At 38.7% G+C, this 15,026-nt stretch overlaps 1 protein-coding gene across 1 annotated transcript; it reads right to left on the bottom strand.

The window, feature by feature from the left end:
- Positions 1 to 694: 694 nt before the first annotated feature.
- Positions 695 to 14,874, bottom strand: fwe (calcium channel flower). Its single transcript, XM_074085200.1, has 5 exons — positions 14,866 to 14,874; positions 14,659 to 14,779; positions 11,176 to 11,383; positions 8,707 to 8,817; positions 695 to 1,892 (listed from the first exon to the last, which is right to left on the bottom strand). Exons 1-5 carry the CDS (start codon positions 14,866 to 14,868, stop codon positions 1,769 to 1,771), a joined length of 567 nt encoding a protein of 188 aa, XP_073941301.1. The 5' UTR covers positions 14,869 to 14,874; the 3' UTR covers positions 695 to 1,768.
- Between the last annotated feature and the right edge of the window lie 152 nt (positions 14,875 to 15,026).

Genomic DNA, 15,026 nt, shown 5'->3' on the forward strand with positions numbered 1-15,026 from the left:
AGTACCAGAGTGGCATAAGCTGCGAGGCTATCAATCATCATACCCCATTGAAGGCTGACTTTATATGGAAAAATTCTTCAGCCAGTTTTGTATAAATATTTTACATAAACTATTGCACAAACTAATGTAAACCAAAGACGTGTTTGTATCGAGTTTCCTAAAAAAGAATCCTCAAGTAAATAAGTGTTAACTATCACGGGCGTAACTTGAGATCGCAATCTAAGGTCCGTATTAAATGACTGCAGTCAACGCAAACGCGCTATCAACATTTGCGTAATAATTTATAACTAATTTAGTAATAAACCTAGTTTCCCAAAGTGCCCCAATTCATTAGTATTGAAACCAAAGATTTAGAAGTTTAAGTATACCTTCGCAGCGAAAAAGTGTAGTTACATTAGACGCTACGGCGGGTAGAGAAAGTGGTATGAGGTAGGGCGTTATACTTCTAAATCTTTGATTGAAACTTTTTTGACACCAAATTTTTTATTTTACTTACAAGGTATCTTGAATTTTTTCTTGGAATGTTTCAGTACGTGATTGAGATGGTTTAAGTGAACAAGCCTACACAAGTTTTTCAGATTTTTTATGGTGGTTTATAAATGTTCTCATACATTAATAGACGTCCAAAGTGTACCGCATTAAACATACTCAATACGACCCGTTCCACACAGTTCGTCAAACTTCGTAGTCAGGTTCTCTAACCACTTAGCCATCCGGTCGTCAAAATGAACATGAAACGGGTGCGTATCTAGTCGCATAATATTTGACAGTCATAATGTTATGTTTGTCTTAATTTTTGTTAGTCATAATTTTTTCAAAAGTTAGATTACATTTAATGGATTCAGAGAAAAAAAGAGTTACAACAAGCAATACATTATAACAAAAATTAAATTATTTCTTTGAACAATTTATACGAGCCGATACGGTCCCATGAAAAACTCCCACAGGCTCGGTCAAACTAACCCAACAGTACTGTAACACTGCGTTTCTAACATAGCCGTGCGAGGGTGTGTTGCGAAGAATGTGTTTTTCATGAACCAATTCATTTACCTATACTCGCACAGCACAGCTATAGTGGAAACAACTGAGCGGAGCGAGGATATGTAAATTAAGCGTTTATTGTGTTCTAGAGGTGGACGTTATTTCACGTCACCGTATACAGTAACTGGTGACGTGCTGAAAATAACCAAATCACTGGTTTCACTTCAAGCGACAAGTGGTGACTTTTGTAACGAGCTATTTTTGTGGTGATGCGATTTTCGCCTCAACGTCACAGACGTCACGAAGTAGATAGAGTAAAAATTATAACCTTAACTTTATACAACGCCAAAGAAACGATTCTTAGATTACGAAATTATTGATATTACACCGAAAAACGATGCTTGTGATAAATAACGTCATAGCTAAATAGCTTGTAACAAATTACGTTAAATACTAGTTTCATTTCTAATTCAGTTAGTGACTGTCACAGAACGCGTCACTGCAGGCAGTGAAAGAAACTGGTTACTAAAATCACTGGTTTTAGTAACCAGTGACATGATTCTTGTCACCAGTTTCGTTTCGTTTCGCTCAAATCACGTAACGACCCACACCTATTGTGTTCATGAATAACACATTCCTGGCAACACACCCTCGCACATCTCTGGTAGAAACGTAGCCGAACACTCCAGATTAATCATAAGACTCGCGAATAGCAATCAAATACCTCTCTGCGTACGGCGTTAACTGCAGTCGTTTGTTAGAAGTACCAGGGGAGCATAGCAGGCTGCTACTTGATGGGCACGCCGGTGAAGGAGACGGGCTGTTCGTTGGTGACGAGGCCGGCGCGCGGCGCGGCGCTCAAGCCCGCCTCGATGTTCGCCGCCGATGTCCGCATCTCGTCTGCTGACGCCCTGGTGGAAAATTTAATAGTTTAATTTTATTTCCTTGTTATTATTATTGTTTTTTGGTTGTTTCTATTTCATAAATTTGACATAAATTAAAATTCTTGTTTTTACTTTTTAATTGTTATTATTATTGAATTTAACTCTAATTTGACATTGTAAATTCCATTATTATTTTTGGCTGACAATTTTTTTTATTCGACTGGATGGCAAACGAGCAAGTGGGTCTCCTGATGGTAAGAGATCACCACCGCCCATAAACATCTGTAACACCAGGGGTATTGCAGATGCGTTGCCAACCTAGAGGCCTAAGATGGAATACCTCAAGTGCCAGTAATTTCACCGGCTGTCTTACTCTCCATGCCGAAACACAAGAGTAACATAATAACGTAACATAATTTATCGTAACATGGTTTATTTTTTGCTAACATTTGACGATTCTTTTGTGAATTCCTTATAATTACCTGACATGTGTTTATAATGTATTTTTTCAACAGGTAATAAATAAATCTAAGCTAATCTAATAATTTCATTTATTTATTAGTGTTTATCCGCTGCTTTGCACGCGTTAATCATTAAATCCAGCAGTTGAATTGAAAAATCCGGGATTTTACTAAATTCCCGTGGGAACTCCCGAAAATTACATCGTGTTCTATATTCACGTTGTATTATAAACTACCCTGCCAAATGTCATGACTCTGTACACAAGTAATTTTGCGTGTGTGTATGTGTGTAGGTGCTGAACATGCCATCTTGTGCCGATGAATTCCATTTTTATTCATGACTGGTTCAACTTGTGTTTCTTATTCTAACAAACAGTTAAGTGTAGAGGTTACATAGTACAGATGTACTGTATAATGGATTTCCATGATTTTTTATCGGAAAGTTCTTATGTATCGTGCTTTCTCAATAAGGGTTTTCACAGAGGCGAAATATCGCTAGATGGCGTTAGTGTCGTAAGGTCCGTTTGACGTTTGCTCGTGATTGGTTAAGTAAATAAATGAGCCAATGAGGGCTATCGTTTTTTGTCTCACTAGATGGCGCACTGTTGCGTGAGGTTTTTAAGTATGGCTTTCAAATTCTGTTATTACGGGCGTGAAAACATAGTTTAGATTAAAATCATATTTAATACACCTTAAAACCGTACCATAAAAATATCGAGCATGCCACAGTGTTGCATAGTCCCCGTTTTGTTCGGAAAAAAGGGAGGACAAAGGTTTCCGAAAGACAAAACTGTCTCAAAACACAGACATTCATTGCCCCGGAACGCATATTTGCCATAATTAATTTCAGATATTGCAAAATATTCACAAAATTATTCTAATTATAAATAAACCCGCTTGGTTCACCCAAAAACTATGAGATTTGACATTTCGGAGACCTCACGCTACACTAGCGCCTCTATTGGCGAATTCATACGCGATAGCCCTCATTACGAGCAAACGTTAAACGGACCTCACGACGCTAACGCCATCTAGCGATATTACGCCTCTGTGATAACCCTCATTAGCTTCATCAATGTCACTCATTTGATACATTAATTGATTGACACTTCGGGTGCTATCGTATTCTGATTGAGATCCGATTATTTCCGATGAAAAACCATCATGCAGTGCAGTGGCACTACATCTGTAATACATTTGGGAATAAATAACAACAAGTATAACGAACAGTAAATTACAAAAGAAACAAAATGATTTACTAAATATGCTAAAAACAGAACATAATGAACATGATAAAAATTAAAACCTGAAAAAAAGAACTTGACATAAAAATAGCACATGCAAAACCAATTGGTCCTTCGAGCCGGATACATATAAGTATGTTAAGTAAGGTGAGCTGTTAACTAGCATTAAAGATTAGCGCGTAACATGCTTTGTGCTAACTACGGTTTGCTGAATCACCATTAAAAAAATAAATTATGTTTCATTTCTTTATTAATATGGTGTAATTTTGAATGTGTTAGAAATGAAACATAGAACTTCGTAACTTTTATTCTTGACATGAGTTTTCAAGACAATTAGATATATGTCGAAGTCTTGTATAAAAGTTACTTTATTATTAACTATTGACCCGACATCCTAGTACTCTTTTAGTAAAAAATAATAAACACAGTACAAAAAGATAGATACGGCCAAAGATACAAAAATATGTATACACGACTTTGTTGCCTTCACTTTAAGGTCGTGTGTCCGTATCGATCTCTAACCAACTGAATCGTGACCCAACATGGAACTTTTTCACAAAGAAAGTCAAAGTGACATCGCGTTGACTAACAATAGTTATTTGTGTCACAAGGGAGCAAAATGGTGTATTTACCTGAGTAGCGTAGCGAGGGATTCTAAAGTAGAATCCTGAGCGTAATGAGGGATTCAAGTGTTAACGCCCAAGATGAAAATAATTTTGCTCCCGAGTGGCTCATACAACTTTTCACACCGAGCATTAAGAAACTTGAAAAAAAAAACAAATTCTAAATATTATTAAAGAACAACCAGCATAGAAAATCGCGTGGCTTTACAATTATCAACTTCAAAAAATGGCATTTGCAATAAAACACTTAGAAAAGCCTTGAACAGAAAAGTTGCACTTTGCTCCCTCTCGTCAGGGAGGAAAAGTTACTTTTCTGAAGGAGAGGTGTGAAAAGATAATTAAGACGATCACTTTGAGGGCCTACGCTAGCTGCCGCGGTTTGCGCGGAGCGGGTGGACGCCTGTTGAACAATAGCATGAGCAGCGCTAACTGCGCAGGATTGTACCTGCACCCGCCCGCAGGCTGCGCCCGCGCAGTGCACCCGCGACAGCTTTCGTAGACGCTGAGAACGTTCTACGATGGGTCCAGAGTCAATGAGGGCTATCGTTTTTTGTCTTTCTAGATGGCGCCACTGTTGTTGTTGAGGTTTTAAGTGTAGCTTTCAAAGTCTGTTATTACGGGCGTGAAAACAAAGTTTAGATTAAAATCATATTTAATACGCCTTAAAACCGTACCATAAAAATATCGAGGAATCACAATGTTGCGTAGTCCCGTTTTTTTCGGAAAAAAGGGAGGACAAAAGTTTCCGAAAGACAAACCTGTCTCAAAACGCAGACATTCATTGCCCCGGAACGCATATTTGCCATAATTAATTTCAGATATTGCAAAATATTCAAAAAAATATTCTAATTATAAATAAACCCGCGTAGCTCACCCAAAAACTATGAGATTTGACATTTCGGAGACCTCACGCTACACTAGCGCCTCTGGCGGCGAATTCATACGCGATAGCCCTCATTGGTTCCACAGTAAGTGCCTTAGGGCTGCGTTTCTATAAAAGATGTGCAAGGATTTGTTGTTCATGTACCATCAGCCAAATATTTGGTCTACCACCCTAAAGTAGATAATCGTTTGCATGTCATAAAACAATAATGCCAAATAGACGTGTCTGTCAACTTGAAAGTTCGACTTTAACGACATATTAATTTGATAGGAACTTGTTCAAAAATTGGTAGACCACTTATTTGTCCGATGGTACCAATAGAAACGCTTCATTTACCTACCCTCGCACAGCACTGGTGTAAACAGCTGAGCGGAGCGAAGCGAGGTAAATGAAGCGTTCCTATTGGTTCACGGAAAACACACTCGCACATCTCTGGTTGAAGTGCAGTCTAACCCCCTTATTCATAAAACTTAACAAGCCTATGTTAACTAACAAATGCTTTGTCCCTTTCTAACAAATACAAATGTCGAAGTGACAGATAAGGACAAACGAATTTTAGCGGCATTTTAACTAAAATAGGTTTGATTGTCGTTTATGAATAAGGGGGTAAGTGCCATAAAAGCGGCCATTCAGCGCGGCGTCTCTACAAGTGTTTGCCTCGTTTAGTTCGGGCGCCAGACGTCGGGGTCCTCCATCAGGGTGGCGTGGTGGTCCTGCGGCAGCGGGCCCGGCGGCGTCGCGCCGCCCGCCGCCATCGCGGCCATGTCGTCGCGCGTGCCTCTGCGGTCACACCGCGTTACCGACCACAGACCATAAACAGCCCTACGCTACTACGCACAGCCACAGATTAAATAGTAACCACAAAACAAATAGGTACAGAAGTCAATCTCATTGTATGTACTTCACTTTTCATACCTACGCTCGGCGGTCGCTCTAGGGTTGTCAACTATGGCTTATGCACAAAAAACTATCGTGGTAGTGGCACTCGTATGTAGTTGTTTGATTTATTGTTGAGAATGAAACGCAAAGAATGGGAATATAAATTAATAATAACTATAATATTTTAATTTTAATGTCATTGTTACCACTTGTAGCTTAAAAAATGACAATTCACGGTTTAATGTTGAATTTAAACAACCGCGTCCACTGAACAGTTATAATATAATTTTTTTGTTGCTTCGTTATTGCACAAAAAAGTTCACAGACGCGTGTCTCAAGCGGATGGCACTCGCGCTCGCACTGGTCCCAACCGGTCCGAGATATCGTGTCCGTGAGCAGTGTCTATGTACGCGTTGCTCGAGCGCACTTTATATGTATATTGTATTCTGTACCTATCTGTTTTGTGTAGTAACAGTACCGACACTCGCGTTTCAGAGCCTCTATATCCATCTACCAGCCGGTGCAGCCCTAACTTTTTTTTTATATGATAGGAGAAAAACGAGCAGGCGGTTCACCAGATGGATAGCAATCACCGCCGCCCATTGACATCCATAACATAATTTGAGTTACGGTAGCCCTTTGAGAAAGGTATAGGCTCGTTTTTAAAAATCCCTATGTTCCGGAGGTCCTAAGGTCCAGAAATGCTGGCGCTGCTAGCTGATTCCAAAGCTTCGCCGACTTCACCGTGCATGCCAGCTATTGAGGTGGTTGTTAGGAGTCACAGAGTAAATTTTGAGTGACAACCGCTATGGAGCCGTCTATAAAATCATCCATCATCAACCCAGCCTATATATAAGTCCCATTCTCAAGAACCTATTTCTTTCATATTTAAGTCGGTTCGATTCCCAGAACCTGCACACACCTGTGAAGTAATTCGATGGTATGTAACTACCGCCCAAGCCCTTTCATTCTGAGATTGTTTCTTTGATTGTAAAGGAATAAATATGTATCCAATATTTTGTGATAATTTAAATGGCGCACTAATAAGATTTTTAGGACACTTATAATCTAGTGCCATCCACGAAGACGCATGATTTTGACAAAATTAGACATTAATGACATTGTAATAAGAACCACGGCACGCGTCATCGCGATTGACTCTCCTATAGTAGCTAAGGCATACTGACCAGGTTTACCACCTAGGTACCAATTAAACAAAGCATCCGACAGACGCGGCAAGCATAACCAGAACCTATTTGGGGTCATTTTTTATCAACCCACAACAATGACTATAAATAGCTCCACAAAAACGTCTTCGTATCAAAAGATTTAGAGGAAGCAGCCATAATGGCCAATAGAGCGTGGCCAATAAAAAGCAGCGGAATGCGCCAAGGACGAAGATTACCACCTACGAATACAATAGTAGAAAACAAACAGTGTGCTGCTGTTATTCATTAGATTTGAAACTATTCATTGATGTTCCCACACAAACCACACACAGTGTTACTTACATAAATTATGTTATAAAAACCAATCACAAAGCTGTTATAGTACATTGTGTCTTAAGGGCGGTAAATAAGGAATTACGAACGAGAGTCTATTAGAAGCCCGAAGTCGAAGACTGAGGGCTTTAATGAGTCGATGTTCGTAATTCTAGTACCGCCCGTGCGACATACAATGTTTTTCATCACATTTGCAAGTAAAATTTTATATTTGTAAAAGAAAAAATATAATTCTTCCAAATATTGGCGATACCTTAGGCTGTGCTCTTGGCAGCGCCGCCCTCAACGTGCGTGTGCATGTGGTGGTCCATGTAGTCCTGCAGCAGCACCATCAGTACGGGCACTGACTCATTTACCGACCACGGGTTTCATGACAAGCACATTAAGGTCGAGGGTTTTATTTGGGGGGTTGCAACCAAGGTAGCCTGCATGTTACGACACTGTTTACGAGCAAGTGTGATGAAAAAATCATTAAACCCACAAACGTTAGTTGACAACACTACAATGTTAATACACCATTGTTAGGATATTTTACAGTTTACATATAAAAATCTATATATGTAATCATGTCAGTGCGGTTGATACACGTCCCAGTAAACATTGCCCCGGAATGTGCAATGCGAATTATTAGGGCGCACGTTATAAAGTCGTACATTCCGGGCCGCACAATAACTGCACCCAAGTTTCTGTACAGCATTGCGTGAATTTAGTAGTTTGAAGTAGAATAAATTTTAAATTATTTCCTAAAGGACCGACCACACCGGTGCCCAAAACACGCTCACGCATCGTAAACTCTTGTGACGCATGTTGTCATTCGCGTATCGCGTACCGATCACTCCGTTGAAAACGCCGACACCGATGCATGTTTTATCATCATTTGATATAAATGCATGTTTTATCATCATTTTATATCAATGCATATTTTAATACAGTCTGTCAAATAACAAATGTAGTTGCGATGTAAGTCATTAAGAAACATCGTACATCTGTTTAGATAAAGATATATACATCTTATTAACAAACTTTCAACAGAGGGTTATCCGAACCGGCGGTAGATTTCCTACATTCAAAAGTGCACGCCATGATCAAAATAAAATAATGACATTTCCGCTTTGACTTTGACCGGTTTCACGCGTCAAAAAGGCCCGAGTCACGTCACTGCGTTCACTGCGCGTCAGCGTTTTTTGAGCAGCAGTGTGGGGAAACCTTTACACGATAGACTTGACCATGTATATAAAGAGCTACTCACTTCTTGCCGAGCGCCATCATGCCGTATATGACGCCGGTCGCGAAGATCAGCCCCGAGCCGAACCAGGTGCTCAGGCTGAGGAAGCACAGGAAGAATGGCGGGAGCGCTAGCCTGGAACATACAATAGGTAATCAGGACACTTTATAACTTTGCATTACTTTTACGGGCTGTTTCACCACCCATTGATTAATTTTATTTGACGGATAAATGTGATGCCGTCTCCGTCTATTCGAACAAAACAAACAGAGACGGCATCACATTTATCCGTCATATAATTTTAATCGATGGATGGTGAAATAGGGGGTTAAACTTGCAAATTATTTGTATGCCTGTTGGCGAAACCAATACATACATACATACATAGTGATACCAATTACATTGTAAAACTTTGTGTATATTGTAACCACCCATGGTGACAAATAAAGATACTTTGAGGACCAGCCATCGCGACGCGAACCGTTATTGTTGAGCTACTCGCCACTTATAATTTAGCCGAGTTAAGGAGCGGCTACACCGCTGCTCAAAATACGGAGACGACACGGAATCACAGTGACGTGCCGTAAACGTAACGTTACCGCATGCTCTCCACCAAAAGTCGTGACGTTTACGGCACGTCACCGCGATTCCGCACCGTGACCGTTTTTTAAGCAGCGGTGTGGTCGCTCCTTTACACGTACTCGATATTACTATTAATAAACCAGAATAGCACTACACGGCCAAATTACGAACAGTGGCAAGTGGCTAAACAAAACAATCCCGGTCCGCGGCTGTTCATCGTGGTGTGGATGTTTTGTTTATAAAAAAGTTTTTGTTAAAAATTTCATTTTTAATACATTTTTTTTTGCTGGCTGTACTTTTTGTTGACTGTACTTGCATTGTCGTCTAAACTATGTAGTTTACGGATATGCATCCGTACCAAATTTCAAGTCTGTACTATTAACCATTGGGGAGTCCCCTCCTGCGGAGACGACCATTAAACTATCACTACCACTTACCAGATTATTGTACTGTCACCAAATTTACATAAGTATGCCAAGTCGATTGGACCACTGGAAGTGGGTCAAATTTAGCTTCCAAGATTTGACCCAAACAAACAAATAAAGAAAGAGGTGAAACTAAATAAAAGGTTGTAATTACTAGCCTTCATCCACGGCTTTGCATGCGCAAACCATTAGGTTCAACAGTTGAATTGAAGTTCGTGGATTTCGTTGTATGACGAAAACCCATGCAAAATTTTGTCTCCAGACTAAGTGGTTAAGATTTCGAGATTTAACATGGATCCCGTGGGAATATCGGGAAAACACGTAGCCCATGTGTTAATTCAGACGTCCAGCTATATACATATCAAATTTCATTCAAATCTGTCCAGCCATTTTGGCGTGCACATCAAACAAACAAACAACTTTTTCTGTAGAATATGTGAACACTGTACTCTACCTTCCAATTCCTAAGTTTTCTCGTTTTCCGACATGCAAATAATCAACACAATAACGCCGTCCCACTCGCAACTGTCGCCGCCCCCTAATTACCGTGTCGTTAGCATTAACAAAGGAATTAACACAATGTGGAGTAAATTACAATCATCCGTGACATCGCTTTATCAACGCGAGGCGATTCGCGTCACTTTGGACTAAAACAACTGTTTGTTGTGGCGTAATAGTTGGGAGTTCTTTTTTACGATTTAGTAGAAGAAAAATACACACGTGTCGTGTTCATCCTCTACCTGTACACCGTGTTATTTTTGATTTCCGTTAACTTTAAGAGAACATTCAACAGGTCAAATGAAGTTAATTTCTCCAAGAAGTAGTGGCGTAGCCTTTACTGTTTATAAGATAATCAAGAATTAAGATAATTAATTAATGCGCAATAAAAAGTGCAAAGGTTCTTAATTTATGACGTTTTTTTTATTTCTGTGACTAAAGCGACTAACATTAGTTCACACATTTATGACATAAGAAATTTTAATCTCTCGTCTCTTTTATGTATCACGTTAATGTCCAATAACAATGCCTGTGAAGTTAACATATTATGTATGAAAAACAAAAAAAAATGATTTGACCATAAAGTTAATTACCAGGTATTTTCTATCAATGAACTGTCCCTATACTTCGAAGTAAGTTTTAAAGGCCGGCAACGCACTTGTGACTCTTCTGGTGTTGCAGGTGTCCATGGGCGACGGTAATCGCTTACCATCAGGCGATCCGCCTGCTCGTTTGCCCCCTATACCATAAAAAAAAATACTTCGAAGTATAAAATTAGTGTAAATCGCGGGTGAGCAAAGAAATTCTATTAGTTCCTTGTAAAATTCGAACTTCGTATCTTGCCATCCCGCTGACGGTAATATTTAATACTATACGAACTTCGCTTCGCTTTTCGAATTCCGTAATAGCCCCCTGGGCCGTCAGCCGAAGTTAACGGAAATCAATAACAACACGGTGTATAAATGAACAGTTAACCAACAAGACTCACCCAACATAAGCGGCCGCTTTGTTCCAGTAGGGCCGCGACTCCACTTTGTCCGAGAGCGTCTGCACGTAGTCTATGAAGAAGCAGCAACAGGGAGCCTCGCAGACTATCACTATGAAGCCGGCCAGCATCTGCCAGATGCCCGCGATCAGGCACTGCACGTCCAGCAGGATGATGCCGAGGCAGTTGAACAGCCCGAGGATTATGGCGACTGGAATCAATCATCATCATCATCATCATCAGCCGTTGGACATAGGCCTCCCCCATAAACCTTTTGCTGCGGTTGGAAGTGGCCTCCATCCTGCATCCACCTTGAGCCCACGGCTTTAACGGAAAAACTTGAACCTCCAAGTATCAATCAGCTTCGTTTTTTAAGGTTCCGTAGCCAAAATGGCAAAAACGGAACCCTTATAGTTTCGCCATGTCTGTCTGTCTGTCTGTCCGTCCGCGGCTTTGCTCAGGGACTATAAATGCTAGAAAGCTGTAATTTTGCACGAATATATATGTAAACTATGCCGACAAAATGGTACAACAAAAAATTCAAAAAACAATTATTTTAGAGTACCTCCCATAGACGTAAAGTGGGGGTGATTTTGTTTGCAAAATATTCAACTTTAAAGTGCAAATTTTATGATTGATTGATGATTTTATGATACAGAAAACAGGTACACAGAGAGAAAATTACAAGGTAAGCAATAGGCGGCCTTATCGCTTAAGAGCGATCTCTTCCAGACAACCTTTCTACAGAAAGAAGGAAGGACTAGTTGTCTTCTGTGTGGCTTGCGCCTTACACTTGAGGATTCACATATTCGTACGATAGTGAGTGACCAGCGTCAAACTCAGCTCGTCATAAAAATCGGAAGCAAGTATTTCAAATGTATTGTATAAAACAAAACTCTGAATGATGGTGAATCACGCACACAAAAAAATGAGGAAAAATCAACATTTACCTGTCACAAGCTTAATATGAATAAACTTCTTTTGACTTTGATTAAAGAGTAAACATTAATGTATTAAACAAAACAACTAAAGCATTTATCTTTTACATTGGACAGTTGGTGAGTCACACAAAATTGATAAGAACCGATAGTAATACAAAGACCCGAAATTACATGTCAATTGGCATTGGTCTCAAAAAAACAATGTTTATTTTTATATATTTTAGAACAGGGTTTCTCAAAGTGGGGTACGCGAACCCCTAGGGGTTCGCTATTCGACGGTAGGGGGTTCGCGACAATTTTAACTAATGGTGGCTGCAAGACTGGCAAGATGATTAAGATTGGTTTTAGGAATCTTTTTGTATTTTTTATTTCAATTCCACTTATTTGTTTGTTATTTGTGGTTGTTTCAGTTTGTATTTTCGTTGGCAAGATGATTATTACCTATATTTGTTACCTTTTATTGAAATAAATAATACACATTATATTATCATGATGATTGAAATAAAAATAAACTTACTTACTTCAACAGCCAATTTTCATCAACATCCAACTTTCTTGGGGGGGGGGGGGGTTCGCTGTCGTCTAGAAACTTCAACAGGGGTATGTGGAGCCATAAGTTTGAGAAACCCTGTTTTAGAAGTTACCGGAAACCATAGTTGCCATGGCGTTAAAAACTATGTTACAGTGGCAGTGTTAGAATTAGGCGGTTTAGTAATATAACGTTTATTTACGATGAAATTCAAACAAAGGTCAAACATTATTTTGCAAATATGCACACAATCAATTAATATTTTTTTACAAAAATGTTAAAAAATGATTTAATAAGCCTATTCCTCAAAATGGTTTTGGAGTTAGAACAAATTGTAAAAAGTGATCAATTCCAATTGTTTTTCTTTTGTGTTGCCTTTCTGATCTAAGTTAATAACTTACAGAACTTCTATGTCTGCATAAGTCAAGTCGTAAAAATAGTAAGTTGAATTTTACCCACTTCTAGTAATCAAATTGACTTGAAATTTGAAATACACATACATGAAGTTTAGGTGACAATGCAAATAAAAAAGCTTGGAACGATATGTTTACAAAAACTTATTTGCTGGTTTACTGCACCAAAAAACCTTTTTATTCAGGATATTATGATGACGGCCCGATGCAAAAAGAGGGGTCAAATAAGTTTATGACCACTATGTGCGTCTGTCTGTGGCACCGTAGCTCTTAAATGGGTGGACCGATTTGAATGCAGTTTTTTATATTATAAATCAGGTTTCTTAGTGCTGGTTCTTAGACATGTCTCATCAACATTTCACATTCATAAGTGCTTGTTATAGCCTAAATTGAATAAAGATATTTTGACATTGAATTTGATGTTTGCTCGTGATTGGTTAAAAAACTAAATCAAAAATCAAATCAATATAATTTATTTTCGGATAACTGAGTAGATCCAAGTATATTGTTAGTTTATACAATATTCTTATGAGACTATGGTAGTAAGCTGATAAGATAAATGAGCCAATCGAAGCAAACGTCAAATGTCAAATGCACCTCTAAATACTAACGCCATCTAGCCATATTTCGCCTCTGTTAAAACCCTCATTCAATGAAATTGTAATATTGCCCTCTTGAGGTAAAAGGCAGTATTATAAAAAAACATGTTTGATTTATTTACCATTGTGTAGCTTAAGACATTCTGCATCAGTTGGTATAAATAACTCTTTTTTTAACCGACTTCAAAAAAGGAGGAGGTTATCAAGATCATATTTTTTTATCATCATTATTTTTTTATGTTGGTTACCTCAGAGCTCTCCGTCATTTGTGAAATGATTTGAAAAAAAAGAACATTTGTATAGGAATTAGGTCCCATAATTACAGATACCTTGGCCTTAAGAGGGCAGAATAATATTCTAAATCTAAAAGCAATAAGATTCCTAAGCCATTGTGGTAAACTTAATAAGCAGTAGGTGTTAAAAGGGTATTAATTCCTTGCTCTAAGTCTAAGAGGGTGTTAAATGTTGTCTCCTCCCATAGCACCTTATCAATTTAGCTAAGTTGGCCAGTATCATGGCAGACAGAGTAATGTCTAAGTAAAGCAACTAAGAACAAATATCAGCAAAGATGAAAATGGAAATCAATTTAAAATATTTAATTAGCTATGGATTTAATATCCCTATGTTGTAAGTTACTATTACATGGAATAGATGTTGTCTACTCTACCTAAATTGCCTGATTATTTTTAATACTAATTTATTGTTTTGTCCTAAATTTTAATCCTGGTTAATCCTAGCAGATAAGATTTTCCATTGATTTGAAATATTTTAAGGTTTTCTTTCTAGTTGGTGAAATTAATGGTTTATTTGTGATCATATCAGATCCTATGACATCAAATTGGTAACATCACTGATTACACCAACGAACTTTATTTTTGCAAGACAAACGGACCCCTGATAAGATAATGAGAAACAATTAAAACTCGTTGTTCTCATTGTTTAGTGCGCGTGAAAGGTGTTGGACGGGCCTAATTATACGAGTTACTGGTTATAATATTACGTACTGAAACTGCCAACTGTGCCCAAGCCTCGACCAGCGTATCGCATCCACCAAGACACATCGTCCTTTTGGACGTTGTCGCCGCCCGGCCGGGCCATAAGCATCGTAATCTTGTCTGTCAGCGACTGCAATCAAAACGCACATTGTTCACAATTCTTCACAGCACTTATAAATTGATTATTATTTAATTTACGCTTAATTTCTTTCTTACCATTTTCGAAAAATCGTCGTCGTTTCTTTAAAAAAAATATGGCTCTGTCCATTGGAGGACAATTTTGCCAGTGTCTAGTAGTTTTTGTTTTGCCGTTGTACGGTAAAAAAAAATTCTAGAAAACGAAATATGAGAGGTGATGGTGGATGAACGATGACAGC

This window comes from Choristoneura fumiferana, chromosome 3, assembly GCF_025370935.1.
Source record: "Choristoneura fumiferana chromosome 3, NRCan_CFum_1, whole genome shotgun sequence".
NCBI lineage: Eukaryota > Metazoa > Arthropoda > Insecta > Lepidoptera > Tortricidae > Choristoneura > Choristoneura fumiferana.

Bases quoted from the DNA above. Each gene is read 5' to 3' on its own strand.
- fwe (XM_074085200.1), bottom strand. The intron at 11,384-14,658 runs GTACGTAATATT...GATTGATTCCAG, and splicing joins GGGCACAGTTGGCAGTTTCA to TCGCCATAATCCTCGGGCTG. The intron at 1,893-8,706 runs GTGAGTAGCTCT...ATTTTCCACCAG, and splicing joins ATGATGGCGCTCGGCAAGAA to GGCGTCAGCAGACGAGATGC.